This window comes from Chanos chanos, chromosome 8 (genome assembly GCF_902362185.1).
Source record: "Chanos chanos chromosome 8, fChaCha1.1, whole genome shotgun sequence".
Classification (NCBI taxonomy): Eukaryota; Metazoa; Chordata; class Actinopteri; order Gonorynchiformes; family Chanidae; genus Chanos; species Chanos chanos.
Window position 1 is genome coordinate 1,340,697 of NC_044502.1, and position 21,804 is coordinate 1,362,500.

Consider the following 21,804-nt stretch of genomic DNA (forward strand, 5'->3'; position numbering starts at 1 on the left):
ATTACGACGTTATATCTTTGCACGATGGAGGTCTGTTAATAAACAGCTGTGAACAAATGTTAAAATGGGGCGCGCGGATGGCCCTAACAAACAACAACCTAAAATAAACTGTGTATGAATGGAAGTGAAGCTCCGCAATTTACAGCGCGCATGCCCGGTTTGGGCTGTGGGCGCTCCGAGCGCGACGACAATGAGACGAGCGCACTTCAGCTGGGATCGTCATACCTGCGAAGAAACCTATTCAGCCTTTTCCCCGTAACCCACATCTCTGAGAACAAAAACGCCCGGAAGAAAGTGCTTCAGTATTTTACAAAAGAACGCGACGCTGGTGAACCAAAATACTGCTTACAGACTGACGCATATTTAATCGTTTGTTTAAGAAATAATTTCGAGTGAATTATAATTTCAATCTAAAACGGACCAAACAGTAAAACTGATGCCACAGAAGACGAATCGACACATATGCCAATTAAATGAGTCTTTTACAAATAATATTCGTTGCATGTTAGCCTACTTGTCTTTGTATTCAAATAGTGGTTACTTGTCTGGTACATTCACCTTCCTGCTTTGTTTTGAAATGCTTTCAGACATGGTGTTAAACCGGTCATTGTGAACAAAACACATACGCACATACGCTGCGGTATCTCAACTGGCCTATAGGGGTCAGTAATGCTCCTGTATTGGCTAAACTAATTATCAGTTACGTCCAAAACTACCAGTTACGTTCAAAATCTGGTCTTTCTTTCCGGTCATGATCCACATAACTGGAACTGGTCTGTTTTCCATATTATTTAAATTAGCTGAATGCAAAATTGCAATGCACACAAAAACAGCAACAACAACAACAACAGTAATAATAAATAATGAAATCAGTGAGACAAAAGTCAGTGTTGATTCTCCCAGTTCCTTCACGTGCTTGACATGTGTATAGACCCAGATACAGGACCGGAGCGCGAGGCCAGTCAGAAACCTTGCATTCAGAGCCACATTACAGCCTACGCAGTTTCATTCTGCCACACAGCATCCCAGCACGTATACTTTCCAGCAGCCGGGGTTTAAATGTCTACACGGACCATTCGTCACGACCCTTCATCTGCTGGCGGAATGCAGTAATTTCTCTGGAGGTGTGGTTGTTTAATTAGACACAGGTGAACATTGCCAGTGGGTTTTCAGCTTTTAGAGCTAGAGCTGAAAATTAACAGGACAAGTCAAAACTTCAACTTACCAACAGAGAAATTCAAACTCAGGGCACTAGGGGGCAGAAAGGAGCCACTGGCTTTGTGGTAAGAGATCCTGCACATAAACTTGAGAGATCCTGTCGCCTAAACTTAAGCTCACTTTTGAAGGTATATCTCCAGCATTACATTACATTTTGACAGCATTACACACCTGATGCCCCTCAGTGATATTAGGCTCCTGTCCCCTTCAACATGAAGTCGTTTCAGGCAAATTAATCATGTGCTCTTCAAATCGAGCAATGAACAGCCGAACTGAACTGAGCTCTTCCACTGTAAAGCACAGACTAACTCAACCCTAGAGAAAACACATATCATAAATTTGTGTTTACTAAACTCCTTAAAACATTTTAGCACTCACATGTTGATAGATTTATACATGTTGATAGATTTACATCATCACAAATATTTGTCTTTAGCAATATTCCCATTACAGACAACAGAACAGCGCTTAATCGTGGATGCAATATTCAGACTAACGGCCATTAGGCAGACAGTGTGTAGCCTGCATTCACGCAGAACCATTCATGAGTATATCTATATCTAGCCCTGGGGTCAGGTGACCACGTGAATGTCAACGCAAACGTTTTCTCCTCGGCTTTCGACGGGGCTGGCCGTCGTCAGCAGTGCAAAGGCAGATCAGGACGGCGGGAGATAATGACCACCGTGATTCTATAATCCACTGGAACAGAAATCTGAGACGTGACAAAGAGAGGCTTTACTTCACGCCACAAACGTTTCAAAGACAGATTCCTAATTCTTTCATTTCTCCAGGTTGGTGTGTGTGGTTTGTACGTAACACTGTCACTCGACGCTTTGAACCCTGCCTGGTTCTGGATCCTCTCAGAGGTTAGTGTTTGTGTGTGAAAGCCTGACTGACACAGGGCAGGGGAGAGATAGAGTTGAATGTAAACTGTGCGTCAGAGGCTGTGTAATCCACGGCTGGCTGACTGGCGATGTGTCTGGGTGTGAAATGATTTGTTAGTGGGGCAGATTTTGAGGAAGCGTCAGGTTCAGAGGAAGCTTGATTCGTAACACGGGATAATTCTGAGGCTCGATGTATAACCAGTCTGAGATAATGCAAAAAAAGCCCCAAAACCCCCATAAACTGCATGCCTCAGAAAACGCCTCAGAAAAACCAGCGTACAGAGACAGTCTGCCACCCGTGGGCAATTTGTAAAAAAAAAGAAAAAAAAACAGAAAAAAAAAAACAGGGCGGGGCAGATAGACCTGAGATGACCCTGGTCTGTGTGCCCGGGTGTCTGTGATAAGGCAGCTACCCGTCTGATAACGTCCGTGAGCCCGTCCTCTGAGTCTTATCGCCCACGATGTTTCCCATCAAAACATCAGTTTGTCTCCTTTATCCAGTCCACATACACAGCCCCATGTCTGCCCTATGTGCTGTGCACCAGCAGCAGTGTGAAGATGGAGGAGAAACAGACAGTGACGTCCACAGTGAAAGAACCGCCCTCACTTCATTACCAGTCGTCTGGTGGCCATCAGTATGACAGTTAGTTAATCGTGTTTATGATTAGCGGCATGGTAGTTGGCATGGTACAGATATCACTGCAGTAATACATAGCATATCAGTGTTGGTTGAAGCCTCAGACTTGGCTGAGGTAGAGCGCACATCAGAACCAACACACAGGGAGGAGTGGGACATAAGCACAGCTACATCAGAGTGTCTGACAAGCAAAGGACTGGTCACAAAACAAGACCTTAACAATGAGCTATTTCTCTTTTATTGAAGAGTGTTTCCCAACTCTCCATAACCACTGTGGTTTTGTCGTTGTTGTTGTATTTTTGTTTGTTTGTTTGTTTTGGAACGGCCAATCCTGTGTATTGTAATGACACATGTGAGGCCAGCCTCTATTCTTGTGACCTGCAGGATCACAACCCTCATCACACAACAACACAGCATATATGATGGACTACACACTTTCCCTGACTCGCACGGGGGTGGATCTGTGCAGGTGTCCGACTGATGGTGGGAGAAAGGCCTGACCTGTTGACCCTGCCTGAACAAGGTCAGCTGAGCACTTTGTTACACCTGAGCCAGCCGACTGTAACAGTGAGAATTGAGCCCAAGACCTCAGGGATGAGACTCAGGGCATTTACAGTAAAAGTCTACAGTATGTATTACTGAGTGAGGTAGGAAAGTCTACAGTATGTATTACTGAGTGAGGTAGGAAAGTCTACAGTATGTATTACTGAGTGAGGTAGGAAAGTCTACAGTATGTATTACTGAGTGAAGGAGGAAAGTCTACAGTATGTATTATTGAGTATGAAAGCGTCAAGTAAATATGATCCAGTGCAAAACATAATCTCTGACTGCGCTCAGCCCCTCAGTGTGGTAGAGGAATGCAGTTCTGTTCTGCTCTGCTCTGCTCTGTTCTGCTCTGTTCTGTTGTGTTGTGTTCTGCTCTGCTGTGTTCTGCTCTGCACTGTTCTGTTCTGCTCTGCTGTGTTCTGCTCTGCACTGTTCTGTTCTGTTCTGTTCTGTTGTGTTCTGCTCTGCACTGTTCTGTTGTGTTGTGTTGTGTTCTGTTCTGCTGTGTTCTGCTCTATTCTGTTCTGCTCTGCTGTGTTCTATTCTCCTCTGCTCTGTTCTGCTCTGCACTGTTCTGCTCTGTTCTGTTCTGTTGTGTTCTGCTCTGCACTGTTCTGTTCTGTTCTGTTGTGTTCTGCTCTGCTCTGCACTGTTCTGTTGTGTTGTGTTGTGTTCTGCTGTGTTCTGCTCTATTCTATTCTGTTCTGTTCTGTTCTGCTCCGCTGTGTTCTATTCTGCTCTGCTCTGTTCTGCTCTGCACTGTTCTATTCTGTTCTGTTGTGTTCTACAGTGACTACAGGCACAGGACGTATGTGGTGCCAACACTTTTTGTTTTTTAATTCCATTTAACTTTGTAAAAACAAAACAAATAACTGCCAAAACGCCCTCACCGCCAGTCTTTTTTTAAACATGTGTTTAACCAGTCAGCTCATGCTGATCATATCTTTTTATAGAGAGCAAAAGAGAGAGAGAGAGAGAGAGAGAGAGAGAGAGAGGGAGAGGGAGAGAAAGTGAGAGAGCAAGAGAAAGCGAGAGAGAGAGAGAGAGAGAGAGAGAGAGAGAGGGAGAGAAAGTGAGAGAGAGAGAGAGAGAGAGGGAGAGAGAGACCCTGGGGAGACGTTGGTCTACCTTAACACAGCTGTGGGGTTACTGTGGGTTAAGTGTGCTGCTGAAGATTATGTGGTTAACTGTAAACACAAGCATTATGAGAAACCTTTTAAGATAAAGATGTAGGACCGTTTGATTCGGTCACATGTTTGAGACCTTAGCTATGGGGTCACTGAGGGGAGATAAGGGCATGTTAAAGGGCAGGACCAAACTCATGCCGACCAATCAGCATACGGAATCATACCGATTTCAATCTGATTGTAATCTTTACTTCAATTAAAAAATGTCATGTAGAATGCCTAATTGGACTGAAATCCAGTCTCATGAAAGAATTACCCGGAGTATTCGATTTCGATTAGAACTGGCAAGGAACTGATACTCGGCTGATTTCAGGAGTTCATCATCTCGCCTGGTCTTTGATACCGCGCGGACACTTAATAAAATTTAAATAGCTTACCGTTACCCAATCTATGGTAGGCTGCTAACTAACTAGCATGGGGAGACACAACAGTCATTTTTGAACAGAAGTGGAGACTATATTTATGATTGGACTGAGTTTTAAAGGAATTAAGCATATTAAAATATCTAGACGGCAGGAAGACCAGAAACGGTGAGCTGTTCAGAGAGGTCTCCGGTAAACTTTCTGATGCCGGTTTCATCAGGAGTGTGGAACAGACCCGAGACGAGTCCGTTGAAAAACCGCAAGCAGCAGTTACTCTTTTGGTTTTTCGAGTGTGCAGGCCTAGATATCGTCTTTAGTATTACAGACGTCGCAGAACGCGCGAGCGAAATACGAAAAAGAAATGTGACCTGCGGGTTTTTCAAAATGGTACTGTAGGCTAATCAGGCAACCGATACCTATCGCTCCTCGACTGAAGATGTTTCATTAGGTGAATCGGATTGTACTACTTCTCTTACCGTGTAAACTGGACTATTCCTCTATCTGATAATAATCCTATTGGTGTTTTAATCAGATTGTTCTGCACATGTAACCGCACTGAGTGTGACAGTTCATTACCTAGTCATTAAAACTGCCTGTGATTCAATATGTGTCAATATGTATCATTCTGTATCAATATGTTCCAATACATGTCATTATGTAACAATATGTATCAGTATGTATTAATATGTGCCTCCAGGTGTCAATATGCGTCAATAAGTATAATTATGTATCAATATCAATATGTTAATATGTATATAAGTTCTTTGAAAAAAAGGCCTATGAGGTTTTGAAAAGTAAATTAATTTGATGTAAATTATGCATTAATCATTAGTCGTAATCGCCTGTAGTCATTCTACAGCTAGCCACATTCACACAGCGGAAATTTGTCAGTATGGTTTTATACCTTTTCCTAGCTATTGTATTAGATCTACAGTCTTCAGTCCTCTCTTGGGAGATTGCTATCTGTGGAAGCTGCATTAGAATGATTATGGTTTAAAGTTATTTTAGATTTACTCTGCCTGATGCTGTAGGGTGTTCTGCTGATTAAACCATGTGTTTAGATGACATGCTGGCATTGAACAAGCCAGGCAAACACCCTCACCATGCAGACTGATACAGAGTCCAGACTGACAAATCAATAGATTTCATTTTCAACACAGAGTTATGAAGGCGGTTACAAATCACAGCAGTTTGACCATAGGTTCTCTCACTGCCTTTGACCATAGGTTCACTCACTGCCTTTGACCATAGTTTGACTCACTGCGTTTGACCATAGTTTGACTCACTGCGTTTGACCATAGGTTCACTCACTGCGTTTGACCATAGTTTGACTCACTGCCTTTGACCATAGGTTCACTCACTGCCTTTGACCATAGTTTGACTCACTGCCTTTGACCATAGGTTCACTCACTGCCTTTGACCATAGGTTCACTCACTGCCTTTGACCATAGGTTCACTCACTGCCTTTGACCATAGTTTGACTCACTGCGTTTGACCATAGTTTGACTCACTGCCTTTGACCATAGTTTGACTCACTGCGTTTGACCATAGTTTGACTCACTGCGTTTGACCATAGGTTCACTCACTGCCTTTGACCATAGTTTGACTCACTGCGTTTGACCATAGTTTGACTCACTGCCTTTGACCATAGTTTGACTCACTGCGTTTGACCATAGGTTCACTCACTGCGTTTGACCATAGTTTGACTCACTGGGTTTCAGGAGCACTAATGAGTGTTGGAATGTGGTGTTTTGTTTTAAAGCACCGTAATCTTGTGTCAGTTTTTAAAAGGTCTTCCCACCGCGCCCTCTCCTCCCTGAGAAACGTGTAGCGTGCAGGCACAGGGAGTTAAAGTGCAGGAAATGGTTAAAATGGGAGTGAATTCAGGGCTGATGCGCTGGGAGGCCCCAGCCGTCCCAGGATGCATCACAGCCTCTCACCGCAGGCCGTGACTCCAGGGGCTGTGTTTGGACAGTCTAAACACCGTTGTTTAGGAAAACTGCCGGAAACCCGCAGCAGAAAATATTTTGGGTGTGGCATCGTCATGTCTGCTAACCCTTGGTGGAATCAGTGTTTCTAATGGTGTGATAAAAGAGTTTGGTTGTTCTGTCTTTGCGCTGTGTTTGTATTCTGTGGAAGCGTAAACATTTCATAACGGGTTACATGTCGTTTGTGTCTCATTTCTGTCTTTTTTCCCTCTTTTTTTTCATTTCAGTTCCTCATTTGCGAAAACAAGTCCCTGTGTAATTTCACGGTTGCATTCCTCCGGTTGCTACTGATTGTTTCACATGGCAAACTCCAGATGCTGTGTGGAGGAACATATTTATCTATCACTTTGCTTCTTGGTATTATCAGCATCCCAAGAAAATGTCAGGGCCCCTGTGCAATGAAAAAAACCCAAAAACCCCCCAGGAACAATGCTGAGGGTGATCCAGAGGAAAGCAGTGAGAATACAGGTGTGCCCTGTCTTCACTGCAAATCATTCTCATCTTCATCCAACCACTCAGAGATCACTGGTGACGTCACTGGTGACGTCGTGTCACACCCAGTGAAAACTGACTGGCCACGCCCTAGACTGACACCTGCAGTCAGCCGACTCCACAGCCTCTCATTTAGTTTCATCGCATCTCGTCTTCCAATGTCTTGCATCTCAAACCCAGACGGGACAGGACGGGCGATGGGCTTGTGTTTTTGACCGCCGTTATCCGAGGCTGATGTCTTTCCCTCAGATGTCCATGATCACATCACCACTGCTCTTCATCAGGAGACAGAATCGTCTTCATCACTGACTCTCCTGACAAACCTGCTCCAACACTAACCCCTACACTCACATCTCTTCCTTTAACCATGGTAACCAACAGAATGGGCCACTGGGCCCGGTCAGCATTATGGGATGTTAACTGAATGTTGGCTTTCAGTACAGTATATATCACATCCTTTATTGACTCAATCCTTTCCTGTATTGCTGAAGTTTCCTGCTGTATATTACTCTACTTTTACGTTTCTCTATTATTACATTACCTTCTATTATTATTATATTGGCTCCTTCACTGTTATGTGTTGCACTAATAGTTTTAGAAACTGCTTTATTGTAACGTGTGTATTCAAAGCCATACACACCCAGTGCAGCAGTGTGGAAGTGAGGAGAAACTATGTGTGTGTTTGCGAGGCCAATGACCTTTGTTCTGACTGAAATCTGTGCGTTCTCTCGGTCTCTGACTGGACACGAATGAGATACGGTGAGTGTCAATTTGCCTCTCAGTTAAGGAATCCGAGCACGGGAACTTTCACCCTCATCCCTCCGTTCATTAATTTTTCTCTTCTGAACGAACATATTAATCACCTGGTTGACACCAAGATTTTACACCTGAAAGGGTTTTCAGTTATCAGCAAACCCAAAACGACAGGATAGACTATCTCAAATATTCTGAGGCAAGTAATCGTTTTGATTAAAACAGAACTCACAGATATACCAAAGCAGTTCAGTCGCAATAAATTCAGCTTTAATGACTCGTTTTAATGTAGCCTGACACAGCTTTGCTGTTATTCAGACTCATGTTTTATCCTATAAAAACACACAAATAGCGTCTTATTTTCCGCATCGTTGATTCTACCTTGGCGTCGTTATACGCGCACCTTAACCAATCGAAGCACAGGTCCAGAAGTCTTTACCCCCTTCGGCTCAGCCACCGTAATAAATAATCTTCTCCTTGGTTCTTTAGATCGGCTTATCTCTGCAGGTCTCTGCTAATCTGACACAGACGTTCTCCAGGCCTCACAACTTAATAAAATGGAGAAGAACATTCCTTTTTACATTCCCCTCCCAAATCTGGTAGTCATTACGCCATGTCATACGGGCCGAATCCATAATCTCGGCTCAGGAATGTTACGTTCATGCAGAGGTCACCCGTGCTAAGGTAGCAGTAAAACTGTTTATTTGCTTTCATGGATAGTACAGTTTAATTATCTCATTACCTCGCCCCCCCCCTCTTTTTTCGGCCTGGGAAAATTCCTGAGAAAGTGAAGGACTGTTGGATCAAGACAGGCATCACCTCTGAAAGGAATGACGAAACGTTTTTGTTTGTTTTGTTTTTCGTTTCTGAAGACTTTTTTGTCAAAGTTTTCTGAAATTGTTTCTCTCTGCATTGTTATTATTATTATTATTATTATTATTATTATTATTATGACGCAAGTACCACAATAGCGTAAGCTTAAGGGTAAGATCAGTTGTTACATAACCTTTCATACTTTACTCTGCGATCGTCTGTCATCACTACTCAGCCCCAGCCCTGGGCAGGAAACGATGTTTCACGAGTGAAGTTAAATTTTCACTCAAATCAACCACAGATCTGCTGGCCTGAACCATAACTGCATTCAAACGTGAAGCGACATAATGTGTTTTTAATTACGGTTGGTCAAGTGAAGGTCGACTCTTTTGAAGAGATTTTGGAATTAGGCCATTCTAATGTCCCCTCTGTCGGCGTTCTGATTGCCGTTTGATTAAAGTCGTGCGTATGCGTTTCTAGTTCATGCTTTTAAGTGGTTAAGCGGTGCCTTTATTCACTCATGAGCGACATGAAGAAAATCAAACGAGTCACCAATAAATAGCAAACTCATTTGCGTTAAGTTTCTTAAAGTGTCGTTATACGCGCGACACTATTATTCATGTGTGTTGTTAATTGTGACCTACCCCCGAGAATTTGAGTACAGGCATCAAAACTCAAAATCTGATATTTTATTTCTCGACCGTTTATGGTTCTATTTACATATTCGTTTAATGAATGAATGAATTCTGCAGAACATGGGTTTTATTTCACTCCTGTAGCTCCAACCCAAAATAAACCACTCAAAATAAACAATAACAACTATTAAAAAAAACCCCCAAACGGGCAAAACGTTCATGTCAAGTGTCTAATAATCGCCGGGATCCTTTGTATGCGCGTGAAACAACTTTTACAGAAGCAGTACAGGCCTGTATGTTCGAAGTCTCACGAAACATGATGACGTGGATTTGACTATCCCTGGAAATCCAGAAATCTTTTGAGTAAAAACATAATGAAATCCCACATTAGCTTTATCGTTGCTGAGGGGTCAGGTGTTTTAGAGCGGGAAATCGTGTCTTATCTTGCCAATCAAAACCAGAGCTGCCCAGGCTTTCTCTTTAGGAACACTGGTGTGATTCTGGCCGTGGCGTTTCCGTGGGATTCCCACATACACACCATTACCACCCTCCCCAAACCACGTCTTTGCGTGACAAGTCATCTTAGGTATTTTTTCCCCCTCCGTCCTCTCTGTTGTTTCTTTTTTCATTTATAATGCTCCAAACTAATTTTTCGCTTCCTGTACACACAAAACGCAACGCTCCCAACGGGATGTTTTCTCCTTTTTTTTTCCTCTCGCTTTTCCGATTTCTTAGGGAAGTGCTGGGTTGTGGTCCAATCATAATGGTTTTTATTAAGATAACGCGGGTAAGGGCAGGTTGATTGCCATGTGGAGCCTCTGCGGAAAAGGGTGGGTCACCCCGTTTCATTTTGGGCCGCTTTAAAGAAGACCACAGTACCGATATATCCACAATCCCGCGGTTTAAGAATGAAGTGCCGTGAGAGGAATGATTTGTAAGGTATGTTGTTAAAAAAAGAGAGAGAGAGAGAGAGATATATCGCTCTGGCGTTTCTATTTCACCACCTGACTTATGTAACATATGCAAGTTCATCACATATTTCATTTTTGCAGTAGACTGAAACATGATCCTGCTGGAAGTTATCTTCGTAATTGAGGAAACTCTAAAATTAAAAGCCAGAGATGTAATCTCTCAGACCCGCTTTTCCGTGAAAAGAACGTAAGTGACACCAGAAAATAATAAACTCCATACAATATCTTCAGAACCACCCTTGTCTTCTGCGAGACAAAAAGCCTTTTTGACTTTGCTTGTTTGTGGACTTTGTTTTGTTTTTTTTAACATAAACTAATAAAATTGGCAGGACAATAGCTGAGGCTTATGCAACAAAAACAAACACACACACACACATCCTGTAGCATTAGAATACACACCATCTAATGAGGACGTGATGTAATGGGACCATAAGACACAGCCATAAATGGTCTACCGCCAAACATATCACCAAATGACACAACCAGTGGCGTGTCATCCTCGTCTAAACAGCGGGCGGAAGTCCTGAGAGGATCTATTGCGAATGTCCTGTGGGTTTATGTGGCGGTTACAACGTCGGGAGCAGGTGGCAATTTTGTGTTTTCGTAGCGAGAGCTCACCTGTCTGACAATCCCAGTATTATCTAGAAAAAAAAACACGACTCAAACTCGTTTTCTGTTGGTATTTCACAGTTAAAAACTTCTGACAGCCATGTGTTCCTTGTGCAAAGTGAAATATCCTGTATTATCGGCGAATATCATAATATTAAATCTTAAAAATCACCCCCCCCCTCTGTTTTCTCTTAAAGTCCCAGGCAAACCCACTGTGACCACTTTGTAAATGAATTCTTCATTTTTAAGAAGATCAGCACCCACCCTGACTCCCTACGTCCCACAGGCTGAGTGAAGTTCTGTGTGGGATTGTTCTCCGTGTTATGTGTGTTTGGCAGAGGCCGTGGTCTATGCGTGTGACACGGGCAGTTAACTAATGCAGTGAACCCTTCTGGTCTTTATCAGAAGCTATGCCTGTTATGCCTGTCTGAGTACGCTGTAAACCCAACACTAAATTCTGACTTCACCTCTGTCAAACAAATGGAAATGACCTCCCTGCTACACCCTCTCAAACAGAATGACCCTACTACACGAGAGTTCTCTCTCTCTCTCTCTCTCTCTCTCTCTCTCTCTCTCTCTCTCTTTCTCTTTCTCTCTCTCTCTCTCTCTCTCACTCCCTCTCTCTCTCTCTTTCTCTCTCTCTCTCCCTCCCTTTCTCTCTCCCTCTCTCTCTTCTCTTTCTCTCTCTCTCACTCCCTCTCCCTCCCTTTCTCTCTCCCTCTCTCTCTTCTCTTTCTCTCCCTCTCTTCTCTTTCTCTCTCTCTCTCCCCCCCTCTCTCTCTTCTCTTTCTCTCTCTCTTCCTCCCTGTCTCCCTCCCTCTCTCTCTCTCTTCTCTCTCGCTCTCTTTCTTCTGCTCTGTCTCACATACTCACTCTCTTACTCTCTTTCTCTTATGCAGTCTTGCACTGCTTTACTCTCTTCCTCTCTTTCTTTCTTTCTTTCTTTCTTTCTTTCTTTCTTTCTTTCGCTCGCATGCAATCTCATGGTAATGTATGGCCATACATGTGCGTCTGCAGAGAGCAGTGGTGTGTGTGTGTGTGTGTGTGTGTGTGTGTGTGTACATGAGAGACACGCACATGTTGGAATGTGCACTGTGCGCGGTGTGTGTACGCTTTTATATACTCACATTTCACACAGGGCATTCTGCACGCTACGGCCCGACTGAAACCAAACATTTGTTGAAACTGTTGTGAGGATAGTTAACCAGCTGTGTTTCATCATGCAAAGACCAATGTGAACGTAATGGAAATGAGATGAATCTGAATGAAATCTGTCTTCTGTACTCTGACTGTATTCTGTGCTTGGTCTGGTGCTTGCTTCACTGCTGTGATAAAAATGTGTTTTTCTTTGTTTATCTCTTTGTTTGTTTATTTGTTTATTTTTTAAAGGATTGGCAGTGTCAGTAAGATGTAGAGATGCCAGTGCTAATCTCCTCTGAGTGGGCTGTTTTGTGAAAACAGATCTATAGGCGAGATCGGACCCTGGAGCAGCAGTGAGCTTTTAAACTGACATATAGGGACTTAAGTAAACCAGATAAAAACGGTCGATTGTTCTTGATTACAAGCATCTGACGGAGCTGATTACCCGCCTGCGTGGGACGGCTTATCAGGGGTGCACAACTTTCCCCTCTTGCCCCTGTGGCACAGGAAACCTGTGGGGTGGGGGGCTGTATGGGGACAGGGTAGGGTGGACCTTCTAATGGGCCCCCCCCGCCACACACACACACACACACACACACACACACACACACACACACACACACACACAGACCCCTGTGGGGAGCACTACACTGTCCTCAGCATTCCTGAGCCCGAAACTCACATCCCCACTTGTCTGTCTCAGGCCCTCGTAAATGACCCCCCCCCCCTTACATACACTTACACCCCCCCCCCACACACACACCCCTCCCCGTCCAGTCATTTGTGGTTTTTATCGGTTGGGTAAACAAGCAAATGTAGTCTCTAGAGGCCTTTGTTGAGCCTCGGTCTGGAGACAGGACCAGGATGTAAGGAGGGCTGTGTTTGGCCACAGAGGGTCACCGCCAGAGAGGGTTTCACTTATGAAGAGGCCAGTGAGTGGCTTAAAGGGGCGGGGCTAGGGAAGAATGGGACATGTGCCCCTCAAAACACCGGAGTGTAAAACAGAAACTCACACATCAGATTACAGAAGCCTGTAAAAACATGGAAACAGGAATCAAATCAGGCTCCTGTGTTTTCATACATGACCAGATTAACTACGATTTTGTAAAAGACATTCTAACAACTGACAGTCTGTTTTTATATACAAATTTAAACCACTGTCATCTCCAAATCTTACAGTTTCTTTTTTCTGGTTGCCCAACCATTCTTCACTGGCCGGTGACAGGAGAATCTATGGTAGCCGAGGCGGAGCAGCTGTTGCCGTGGTTGCGTGATCGGCACGGTGACGGATGAGTCTGGAGGTGCATTCTGAGAGCCGGCCAGGATGGATGACCTTACGGAGCAGACTTCAAACGCGGAGCGTCGGAGTGTTTGGAGGATCGGGTTTTCCCTGCCCTGCCCACGCTGTGCTCCCAGGCTGATCTGGAACAGGCACATGTCATCCTCTGATGAATGGGTTTCTGCCTGAGTGAACGCTGAGGAGGGGGAAACAGAAGGTGCTCTGGGTCTCTAAATGGAACCCTGAATGCTGGTTACACCTTAGGACAAGTTTAAACGTTTGTAAAAGGAAAAAAAAGGTCTTTGTTCAGACAGTTGTGAGGGGAAATCCTCTTGATACAGAACAGTCTCTCTGTCAGACAGTGGCCTGTCAATCAATGATGATATTGACCAGTCCGTCAATCAGTGATGATACTGATGATATTGACCCATCTGTCCATCAATGTGAATGTAAAACACTACAGATTCGTTGTTAAGATTCAGAGAAAAAAACCCAAATGATTTAGTAATATTAGTCATTCTATCGCATCCATTAAAAATGGACAAACAAAGGACGGAATAAGTAAACAAGTAAACGAGTGAACGAACGAATGAATAAACATACGAATAGATGAATGGCTGAGCTGCAAAGCGAGACAGGAGCGGCCGCTGAAAAGCCAATCTGTCTCAGAGCAATACGACCGGAGAGAGGCCATAACGTTCGGCGAAAACACAGAGCCGTGTGTGAGACATAAATCCGACGCAGCTCATGAAGCAGTCAGCAGGTCTCAGGTCAGCTACAGTGTCAACCACATCATGCTGCAGGAACACAGAGCCTTAGATTTGTACGGTTCTACCTTTCAATTTCCCCCAAAATGAATCATTGGTACTGGAACATTCTCATGGCCTTCCTCTATATTCCATATCCAATCTGTCAGATGTGTTTTAGTTTAAGTCTGACAAGTCAAAATCATTCCTCTCTTATCTGACCAGTGGAATGTACCAAGAGTCTTAAAGTCCAAAAGGCCCAGTGGCCGGCACGGGCCGAGATGGGTCAGTTTGTCACTGCGGCGGAAAAAAAAAAAGACCCAGAGATCAACACATCGGTGAGCGTGTGACCCGCGGCTCACCGGGAAACAGGTAAAGGAACTGTGGCACTCGAGAGAGAGACTATAATGTTCCCTGACGATTATGATCTTAATAAAACAGAAACAGGACCGTGACGGCTCCATCGTGCTTATGTCACACAGACAGAGACATGTAATTAATGCACCGTCAGAACTGACGCCATGAAGACTGAACGATATTGACCAGTCTGTCCAGAGAGACGGACTGACACACGCTGAAAGAGTTAACACGAGAGAGCCATTTGTGTGAACTCAGTAAAACGAACATTTGATGTATGACGGTCTGTTGGTCTGGAGGAGGATTCATGGAGTATTCGTGGAGCTATGGTTTGTGAGTTATTCAGAGGGGAAATGCAGTGAGTTTGGTGTTGTAGTGGGACATCTCACAGATGGAGTGTTATATACGTCCCTGGGGACAGATCCTCAGTACATATGGACAGTGTTACTGCTCTCACTCTCCACACAGCTAGGTTCTCTCACAATTTAAAGTCAGTGTAAAGGCCTGGCTCACACACGCACACACGCACGCACACGCACGCACATGCACACGGACACGCACACACGCACACGCACATGCACACACACGCACAGGCACAGGCACAGGCACAGGCACAGGCACATGCACAGACATACATGCACGCACACACACACACACGCATGCACGCACACACACACGAACACATACACACACACACACACACATGCACACACGCACAGGCACAGGCACAGACACACATGCACGCACACACACACACACGCATGCATGCACACACACTCGAACACATACACACACACACACACACACACACACACACACACAGAGTACTGTAAAACAGTTGTCACACATGAACACTTGTTATGTTCATCCTCAATCACAGGTGTGAGGTCTGTAGATCAGTGGAGATGATCCTCTACTAGTGACGGGGTCAGAGGGTGGGCGTGACGGGGTCACAGGTTACCATCAGAGCGTAGGTTACAGGTGGGAAGATTCACTGGACGGTCTTACTCAGGCATAGACTCCACCCACTCTCGGACCCCACCCTCTCACAGACGTCACCCTCTCAGTGGCCCCGCCCCCATCCAGATGTGTTACTCCAACTGGTGACAATCATCATTGGATGGAAGGGAAAAGAGGCCATGCCTCCCCCCCTCCTCCACGCCTGCCCAAATCTGTGACACTCGTCTCTCTCACAGGAGGACCAAGAGGAGGTGACAACTCCTCCCTTTCTTCTTCACCTTTTCCCCATTTTCTCCCAGTTTGGAACATCTAGTTACTGGTGATCTATCATTTTTGTCCGTCCGTGGAAATAGCTCCTATTTCCCTCTCTGGGATCTGTTTCCTGCTCTTTTTTTTTTGTTTTGGTAAATCAATGAATATCTAAGCATGTTCCCCTGACTGTCCCCATCATAAAAAATAAACGACACACGACACATGAAGCTCCATGATCACGCGAGGTCACGAAATTCACATCTCTGACTGAGAAAGGTCAAAGTTCAAAGGCCACACAAAATTCAGTCCACTAAAAAAAAAGCAGTTTGAGATTCCGTCACGTTCACGGCGCACAAAAGGTAAAACCGCCGCCTTGTCGGTTCACGTGCTTTTTCCCTTCTCATGATTCAGATGGAACAACTGAAAAACACAAACGCGCCGTCTAAGACAAAGCCCCGCTCAAGTGTTCTCATATCCACCGCAGTCAACAATCCCATACCAGCGTATCCCTCACGGAATACACCATCAAAGAAGAATTCCAAGAAATTCCCAAACCTCTGAACTACGGAATTCTCTGGGAATGCTGAGGGTAATTAGTCAACATTCCAGAGTGCGCAGGGCATTCTGTCACGCAGGCTGTGGTTCTGTCGTGAGAATTCCGGGTCGTGAGGAGAAACACAAGGCCACGCAGCGGATATGAGAAGACTGATTGGAACCCGGGGAATCATATTACACTCTGGGAAGAGGATCTTTAGGATCATCCTGCAATCGAGCTGCTCATGAAAAAGATCATATTCAAGATCAAATCTCTCAAAGCATACTAGAGATATGGGTTTCAGATTAAATATGGTACAGACCTGAACAAAGTGGTGTTCCTGTCTGGGTAGATTCAGTCACTCCACCCTGTGAACGAGAACACTCTACGGTCTGACGGGCTCACACAAGACCGGGGACAACATCGCGTTCTCCGCGCCTACAGACCCTAATTATTCATCAATAAACCAAAACTGTTATATATCACTGTTGAATAACTTGACAGTTAGCCTATCAGCAGACTCAGGCAGTCAGACATGTGCAGGGCAGTCCATTAAAGTCCACAGTGTGACATATCCTTCTGCTCCTTTAACCCCCTGTTTGACTTAAACCAGCAGTAAATCAGAACTCATTTAAACAATAACTCTCATTTTACTGACAACAGAGATAAGGACCAGGAAAAACACACGCACACACACACACACACACACACACATGCACACACACGCACGCACGCACACACACACCCACACACGCACAAACACACACACAAACACATACACACATGCACACACACACACACGCACAGACACACACACACACACAAACACATACACGCACACACGCACACACACACACACGCACACACACAAACACATACACACACATACAAACACATACACACACACAAACACAAATTAAAAGTGGCTGACAAGGTGGCCCCACATTCACAGAAAAAGCAAAAACATGAGGAAAGAAAACAACGAGAGAATGGAATCGTTCACACACAGACTCTGACTCAGTCCCTCCTGCCGCTGCTGGGACATTCAAACGCCTGGGACATTCAAACGCCTGGGACATTCAAACGCCTGGGACATTATAACGTCTGGTACATTAAAACGCCTGGGACATTATAACGTCTGGTACATTAAAACGCCTGGGACATTAAAACGTCTGGTACATTAAAATGTCTGGTATATTAAAACGCCTGGGACATTAAAACGTCTGATATATAAAATTTTTGGTATATTAAAATGTCTGGTATATTAAAACGTTTGATAAATTAAAACGTCTGATATATTAAAATGCCTGGGACATTAAAACGCCTGGGACATTATAATGTCTGGTATATTAAAACGCTTGATAAATTAAAACGACTGATATATTAAAACGTCTGGTATATTAAAATGTCTGGTATATTAAAACGTTTGATAAATTAAAACGTCTGGGACATTAAAATGTATAGTATATTAAAATGTTTGGTGTATTAGTGAGAGATTAGAAATGATCAGATGTAATCTTCCCTCTCTGTGCTCTAGTAAAACCACTGATTAATTTACTTGTGTTAGTTTAGTAGTAGAGCAGCTGGGATGACAAATTCTCAGGAAACGAGACAGGAGTTTTAAACCAGTGTAAAAGATTCACTGGAACCAGTACACTTTCTAAACCGGTAATGATCCTCTGTGTGGTGTTTTTGTGCCGAACTCAGCATCGCACTGTGACACCAGTCAGCTTCCTCAGCCTCCCACTGTGAAACCATCCAGGAACCAGTCCACACCAGTTAGCAGTAAATAAGACTCGGTACAAGTCAATAATCAGTCAGTAACTAGACAGGAACCAGTCCGCACAAGTCAGGAACCAGTTAGTGACCAGTTAGTACCAGTCAGTGACCAATAACCAGATAAAGCCTCTTATCTTTCTATAAAGCTCCTGTGGAAGTTAGAGGGGTTAGACTGGTAGCAGCGGTGTTACTGGTGAAAGATATCTATAGTTAGGTATGGGTTTCTGATGGCCCACGTTGTCTGATGACTGGAGTCTTATATGTGTATAACACCGGAGTGATACGTTCATTATACGGTTCCTCAGAATGCTGCAGAAAGTTCCACTGAATCGAATGGGCCACCCCGACGTTCGGAAGTCCGAGATTTCTTGATAATGACCGCTGAAAAAAATTAATAACCGCTAAAGAAAATTAATGACCGCTGACACTGGCAACTGGTTTTGCGCTTCTGATTCACATCTTTCACATCATTCGGCAAGTAGTTCGTTCACTTATCATAAGTGAAATGTATGTATGTCCGACAAGACCCCAAAAATGTTTCTGCGAACAATCAAAGACAGGAAATGAGTAGGGACATCAACTTCATCTTCCCACGAGATGTGCCACTGATTCTCTCAAATTGCACCATTAATGGAAATATTCAATTTAATATTAATACACAGAATGTTTAGCGTATTATTCTGCAACAAGCTAACGAGTCTGCAGGTGGCCGAACACGTTACTACGCAACACCTGCAACTTAAAAGTTCTATTTGTTAGAAGGACTATTTTTCTCAGCGGAAGCCACGAAAAGGCAAAAAAAAAGATCAATATAAAATACTGTGTGAAGTTTCTTTTATCATTCTGACAAGTAACCGTATAATAAGCGTGATAATGTATAGTCCGCCGATTATTATCGAAAAATAAATCCTGACAGGACGAACGGGACCCCGACGCGCAGCTAAGATCATTGCAGTAACATTATCATTCAGGATTCAGTCAGGACTCTTAAACAGATCTGTCTTGGACATGCTAACAGATCCAGCGGTACTGAGGCCTGGATTTGTCTCAGCACTGATGCCAAGTCAGAACCATCACTCACTAATCTGACAGGTCACAGGGGCACAGTGTAACAAAAAGCAATGTCCAAAATGAATGGTCTTTTTTTTTTTTAAAATGCAAGATGGCATTTAGGAATAAAAAGACAATGCAATGCTTTCAAATCACTTTAAAGGACAGACTCCATTAGCACTGTGAATGTGATTATAGCACAGACTCTAAACTTCTCTAGCACTGTGAATGCGGTTACGACAGGCTTTGACTTTTTCTCACACGTTACACACGCACGCACACACACACACACACACACACACTGACACCCCTAGCATAACTGTAACCAGTTGTTAAATGAGAGGATATGGGGGCACAGGAAAGCACCTCCGTTTTTCTTTCCCATACGGAGGTCATTTGCCTTGGCATCTGGAGACAGTCCAAAGCACAGCTCTCCTACAGTGTGAATGAACCCTGGATCTGTGTGACCCTGCAACATGACATGTGACCTTTTGCTCCAGCAGGAGGGACCTCTGGTCTTCAGTCCTGTCTGGGTAGGTTTTCCAGGAGTAAGAATTCATTATGAAGGCAAGGATTTCAGGTAACACATTGAGTTAGAGAACCAAACTCTATGGGAAGTTTCTAAAATAGAACTGAATTGAATGAAACATTCCACTCAAAATACTCTTCCCTTGTTTCTTGTATCCGTGTAAACTCGAATTTGAATGAATTCTGTTCCAGGCCTTGTGTCCAAAGAGCCGCTGGTCCTGGGCATTCCGTTTTCCAGGTTCTGCTTCCGACGGTCGCGGAACACCCGCGGGTGTGCGGCTTTCTGAACAAAGACAGAAGTGGACATCACTATCATATCATTCCAAAACACGACGCCATCTAAATTTGACCGCTTTGTTATTGTGTCTTGTCTCTCGGAGACAATGGGGCCTTGTTTGTTTCCATCAAAGTAAACAATAAACAACACAGAAATAATGGCGTGTTTATTTGATCTGGAAAATCTTTAAATTCTTGAAGAGCACATCAAATCAAGGTCAAAAAAAAAAAAGGCAGGCAGTTTGACCCCACTCTAAGACTGACATGATCATGTGATGACCAGTCTGACTTTCGCTGTCTGACCTGCAGGTCACGAGTCAGCGAGTTCTGCTGTGAAATGGTTTTTGTGTGTTTGTAGTCGACAGTGGCCTATGGGAGCCTGTTCTGTGTCACAGCCCTGGGTCAGTGCATAAATGTCTGTGTGTGTAAGACTCGGTGGGATAAAGGTTTGGGTTGATTTGCTGGTCTCAGGGCATAAGGTCCAGTGTCAGTGTCAGTTCTCAAAGCAGTGTATCCAGACCACTGGCATTCCAAAGATTAGGCAATTTAAAACCTTATTCTCGTTATTCAAGCCTTATTCCCGTTATTGAAGCCTTACTCCCATCATTTCCTGGGTGAGGGCTTTTCCCAGGAACCCCACTAATGGAATTCCTTACACTCATGGAAAACTAATTTAATTATTCGGGAAGAACTTAATTTTAATCACATTTGTCACTTTAAAGAGATTGTGAAACAGTTGACCACCTAAAAGCACATCCTCTTGTCTAAAACTAGAAGATTCAGACAGTAATTAACAAGCCTGCAGTCCAAAATGTATGTTTTCATCCAAAATGTATGTTTTCATCCAATATGTATGTTTTCATCCAAAGCAAATGCCCTTTCTTGTTTTTCTTTTTAAAAAAGCAAAAAACAAAACGTAAACAGAGAGGAGAGGAAGCCCATCCCCAAGAGCAAAGTGCAAGGATCTGTGTGTGTGTGTGTGTGTGTGTGTGAGACCACCCCCCCTTGCCTGTCTCTCTTGCCATTGGTTGTCATCAAACCTGCAGCCAAGATATAAACTGGTCCCCGATTTCCACTCCCCCCCTGCACGAACCACAAGACGTATAGAGAGGAAGAGTGAAAGAGATAGATAGAGAGAGAGACAGAAAGAAAGGGAGAGGGAGAGAGAAAGAGAGACAAGGGTTTCCAGAGAGAAAGCAAGAGAAGTTGACTCCAAAAATGCCAGCTTATTCCACCAACATGAGGTTGAAGTTCCCCATCTTGGCCCTGACCTTGGAGATTATAACCATCATTCTGTACGCTATCTTTGTGACTTATGATGACGGAAAGTCTTCACACGATGATCATGCTTCCAATAAATCCCATACGGAGGAAAACCCGTTGTCCCTTTATCCCAGTAAGTGTGCTATGGAGTGTTAATGCTGTTTTTGTTTTTTAAATTAATGTTCACCTCTCCTGTGGGACTGCTGTTATGCCATGGGTTTTGAGTCTGTCATGAGTTTACCTGCTGAATGACTTGTTTGAGTTGAGTCTGCCTGATCGTTCACCTTTACTTACTGCCATTGAATTTACTGTTGTGTGTTGTGCAACTGTTTGTAGGGATAGTGGACCTGTATGGGCTTTGAGGAGTTAGGGCGCACACACAGACACACACACACACACAGTGCGTGCAGGGCCCTACTGACTGTCTCTAATTCACTGTCTTGTTGTGAAACAAAGTCTCATTCACTGCAGTGAATTACTGTATCTAACAGACTTAGTGTGGAATGCACCTCTGAACCAGTCACAGTTAAACAGAGCAATTCAC

The 21,804-nt window shown here is 44.0% G+C and overlaps 1 protein-coding gene across 1 annotated transcript in view; it reads left to right on the forward strand.

Moving 5' to 3' along the window:
* Nucleotides 1–21,157: 21,157 nt before the first annotated feature.
* The window catches only part of rhag (Rh associated glycoprotein), a 15,437-nt gene continuing 14,790 nt past the window's right edge, over nt 21,158–21,804 (forward strand). Inside the window, exon 1 of the mRNA XM_030781198.1 lies at nt 21,158–21,393. Within this exon, the coding sequence (XP_030637058.1) occupies nt 21,216–21,393 (178 nt within the window). The 5' untranslated portion in view covers nt 21,158–21,215. The remainder of the gene's footprint in view (nt 21,394–21,804) is intronic.